This window comes from Sinocyclocheilus grahami, unplaced genomic scaffold (genome assembly GCF_001515645.1).
Source record: "Sinocyclocheilus grahami isolate Dianchi unplaced genomic scaffold, SAMN03320097.WGS_v1.1 scaffold989.1, whole genome shotgun sequence".
Lineage (NCBI taxonomy): Eukaryota > Metazoa > Chordata > Actinopteri > Cypriniformes > Cyprinidae > Sinocyclocheilus > Sinocyclocheilus grahami.
This window is the reverse complement of record NW_015506168.1, coordinates 24677-29276: the sequence shown is the minus strand read 5'-3', so window position 1 is coordinate 29276 and position 4600 is coordinate 24677. Positions and strand designations below refer to the sequence as shown.

At 42.1% G+C, this 4600-nt stretch overlaps 1 protein-coding gene across 1 annotated transcript in view; it reads right to left on the bottom strand.

Moving 5' to 3' along the window:
- The window catches only part of LOC107565218 (phospholipase DDHD1-like), a 37027-nt gene extending 33249 nt beyond the window's left edge, over nucleotides 1-3778 (bottom strand). Inside the window, exon 1 of the mRNA XM_016250438.1 lies at nucleotides 2511-3778. Coding sequence (XP_016105924.1) covers nucleotides 2511-3282 — 772 coding nt within the window. The 5' untranslated portion in view covers nucleotides 3283-3778. The remainder of the gene's footprint in view (nucleotides 1-2510) is intronic.
- Nucleotides 3779-4600: the final 822 nt, after the last annotated feature.

Genomic DNA, 4600 nt, shown 5'->3' with positions numbered 1-4600 from the left:
CAAACGCTGTAGTCCAAACGAGCCGTTCGTTGCAGTTCTCGAAAAGGGATTTTTAAAAAACGAAATTTCTCCCTTTGGAGTGGACTTTGAGATTTGTAACTTTCTAGATCTTTTTTATGCCCAAACATACACACTACACACTGACTAAACTTTAAAAAGAGAAAAAGCATAACAGGACCCCTTTAAAACTATATTTAATCCAGATGGGAGAATAAATATGGGTATGATTTATTCTAATTATGTGCATAAAATGGTTTCAAAAATGGTTTAAATAAAAAGTTGTTTAGAAAAAAAAGAAGAAAAAAAAGAGGTCTTACTTCACACCTGACGTGAACAAAACTGCAGGTGTCACAGACACCAAAGAATGTTAATAATTCAGTGGACAGGGCAGGTACTTTTCCTGGAAGCATGAGCACGTTAAGCTTAGAAATGTTCAATAACTCTTTAAGCATCTAAGGATTCTCAAGAGCAGCATGTGTGTAGCTTCAAGAAAGCAACTATACAGCTGTGTTGTTGTTTTTTATCATTTAAATACTCACTTAAATTAAATAATAATTTACGTATCATTTAACCATTTATTAATTTTTAGTACATTTCTTATTACTTTATTTATTTTCCTTGCTCTTGTACTGCTTTTTATTAATGTTTAATCAGATTGCATGGTTTCAAGAGATATCGGTCGTCACGAGTTAGAGATAAGAGAATGTCTCCATTTCAAAGTTTTTAACATAGCAGGGTGATGTTGTGAAGCAGTTTTTCTATTGCTTTTGCTTAAAACACTTGTTGGATCTGTGCTGGTCAGATATAATAAGATTATTCAATAATCCTGGCTCATTTTTATCATCACTTCATCTCCTGCTTTCTGCTATTTCACAGCTTCCTCTTTCAACCTCTCAGGCTGATAAAAGACTCTCAGTTACAGTTTGGGGTTTCAGACAAAACATTTTTTGTTAAATGATTTTGGGTGTCAGACAAGACTCTGCCGGCTGATTTTGGATACCAGACAAAATCTTCTGACCGAATCTGGTAATGAGACTGGATACAATATTCCTGGCATTAAGATTCAATCTCACATTTTTGGTCATTAGGATGTCGGCACAATTGAAAACGGATCTTTTGTCAGTAAAGCCAATGAACGCAATAAGACTTAAGCACAAGATTACAGACCACATCCTGCCAAATGAGTCTAACCCCAAATCAGTAACGAAATAAAAAACTGTGGGGTGCTTTATTCGGTAATTTGTTGAGTCAGGACTTGGGTTTAAAAGACAATTAATAATCAGTATAATATTAAATATTTAACTGCACTGACACTATAAGATAAGAACAAAAAAAACTGAATTGACCTATCGGTAAGCTCATGTTACAGTCGTCACAATCGCAGATGAAAACATGCAGGATCAACACTGTTCATGCATCGCAGCGTACGATTAAATGAATGTACATTTAACCAGTTTAATATGGAGAGGCACTGAAATGTAGACCTTCATTAATGTGTTTTTGACCTACACTGTACATGACGTGAGAACAGTTCGCTATTTAGGTTTGTAATAGCCTTGACTCACTAACTTCAACGTTAGCCGGTTTTAGCCAGAGATACCTTGCTGTAACTTAATGAGAGTATGACGACCAGAAAATGAACGTTTTTGTCTTCATTGGGATTGGGGTTGAATGCTTAGGGACATTTTGCTCTGTTTTGTTTGGGTTTAGGAAATGTAATAAAATAAATTCTATTGCCCATCCTCTCAGGATACCTGGAATCAGTGTTACAAGTACCACAGGCACATCCTTTTTCCATTTTTGTAGCATAAACACCATCAAACCGATGAAAGCTTCGGATCTTCCAGTGTTTCTCTACAGCGCTGAAACCTACAGATGTCCGAGTTCAGAACCGCTTGCAACTGATACTCCGCTGCCATTGGCTCATCTGCATTCGAGGGGAGGGGCTTACGATAGGTCAGTTGTGCTTCTTCTCCGGTAGAGCTGCTTTACAGCTGAAACTGAATTTGCGAGCTGCTTTGAAACAATCTGTATTGTGTAAAGAGGTATATGTGTCCCTGCAGCACAAAAGCAGTGTTAAGTCGCTGGGGGATATTTGTAGCAATAGCCAACAATACATTGTATGGGTCACAATTATACATTTTTCTTTTATGCCAAAAATCATTAGGATATTAAGTAAAGATCATGTTCCATGAAGATATTTAGTAAATTTCCTACCGTAAATATATCAAAACTTAATGTTTGATTAGTAATATGCATTGCTAAGAACTTCATCTGAACAACTTTAAAGATGATTTTCTCAATATTTAGATTTTTTTGCACCCTCAGATTCCAGATTTTCAACTAGAGCTATATCTCAGCCAAATATTGCCCTCTCCTAAAGCTTATTCCTTCAGCTTTCAGAAGATGTATAAATCTAAATTTCAAAAAACTGACCCTTATGACTGGTTTTGTCGTCCAGGGTCACATATAAAGAAATGTGACTTGACCCATCAAGGAGCATTACTTACGATTCCAGTACACCGGATAGCACTCTTTATTCCTCACATCCACTTCATAGAGTCCTCCTCTGACACACACGGCCTCAATAGTGATGTCAACGCTCTCCTTGCTGCTGGTATCCAGTGCCGGTTCCCCTCCATCAAGCCCATCGTCTTCAGGAATCTCCTCTCCGCCACGGCTCAAAGCCCTTTCCGGGTTTAACTCGCAGAATCTGCGATACACGATTTCCATCCTGAGAGAGTCGTGTCCCATGAAGGGCTTCCATGTCTTTTTGTCCTCTTTGTAAAACCACCTGACCTCCTCGGGCCCCAGCTCGGCGATCACCTCGAATCGGTGTCTGGAAGCGCTGGACCGGGCCCCTTTCCGAATGCCGAGCAGACGATCCTTACCGTGGTCGTAGTCTGAGGCAGGGTCTGTGCGGTCTTCTGTATTGCTGGCATGGAGGTAGCTGGTGACAGGAGTTGTGCGTGGGTCCAGATGGCCCCTAGGAAGGACGTCTGAGGCAGGATCGCCACGGCTCCCGAGTCTCAGCGTCATTCTGTCCCGTGGCAAAGAGTGTCTGCCCGTGTCTGCGTGCATCCCTCTCCCGATGGACTCGTCGTAGAGGCTGATGAAGGCATCGTTCCGCTCTCTAATGGCAAAAGACAGTTTATTGCCAGGATTGTTCATAAACCGTGTCTTCTTAGTAAGACTGCTCATAACTCCTTCCTTGTGGAGCCAGCGGAGGCCCCGACCGGAACTGGGCTCTGTGACGTCACCCAACAAGGGCCATGACGTCATGTCAAAACAAACCGTACCTGACACCCAAGCTGCCACTGTAGCTCATCAGCTGCATTACACCATGCTGTGTATCTCTGGTCAGGTGGGCAGGTGGTCAGGTGGGCAGGTGGTCAGGTGGTCAGGTGGGCAGGTGGTCAGGTGGTCAGGAGCGGCCAGCGTGACCTCACGTGACGTCACACCACAACAACAACAACAACAACAACAACAACAACAAAGCAGCGGAGAAGCAACTTGCCGCTTTTAAATGTACATTAAACGAGTTGTTGTCATGTTATTGAGCTGTTTAAAGCTGCTTTGTATAAGAACCGGTCTGACAGACTGCAGTGATTCCTGCACTACGTTACCGGATTTACGCGCTGCTCCAAACCTGCCGTCTCTCGCCGAACCGGAGCGCGTCGCGTCGCGTCGCGTCGCTTCACCGAATCACGCTCTTCCGCGCATTATCTATAAATGAGTCCGTGTCACAAATAGAAACATACGTCTGTGCTCTATTCCAGTCCGTGCGGGGTGTACGGCCTGACGTCCCAGGAGACGTAGTGCGTAAGAGCTCACGTATGAGCGCGTAGCGCACTTGTTACTAGGCAACCAGGTAAGCCATATGGCCAGCCAGAGCGCGCGCGTATTTGTTGCTAAACTTGATTTTACTTTTACTTTTTTATCCAAAGCGACTTACAAATAAGAAGTAACTAAAACTAAAAGCTAAAACTCTATAAACACTATAGACAGTATATACACACACATTTAAGAAAATAAAAAAATTTAATAAAAATGACAAATGCATACAACGACATTTCAAAACTAAACATTTAAATGAAAACAAAAAAATAAAGCTGAAAACGATTCAAAATATTAAAAGAACAAAAGGTATGAGTATAATAATGATTCTAACATTATTAGAAGTCAGGGCAGGCAACAGACAAACACCAGTCCAGGAAGACAAAGCAAGGTCAAAAGGCAGGCAGCAAACAATCAGAGAAACAGAGTAGCAGTCCAAAACAGGCAAACAGGGTAATCCAGACAAAGAGTACAACGCTCAAAAAATGTCACCATGGCAAACAAGACTTCGTAAAGAGCATCAGTTAGTTCAGAGCTTATATACTGTAACGGGGTGAAGAATCACACGACAAGTAATCTCAAATAAGACCCCGGAGGGTGGATTTATTGGAGTGATGGGTGTTCGTGAGAAAGGTCCAGGTAGGTGCTCCGGTGCCGTGAGTGCTCTCTTTCGTCTTCCCAGTGCAGAGGGTCCGTGCAGTGCTCCTGTGGGGCTGGTCGGTCACACGTTGCTTTCTGTGGGGAAAATGAGAGGGCGAGTTAG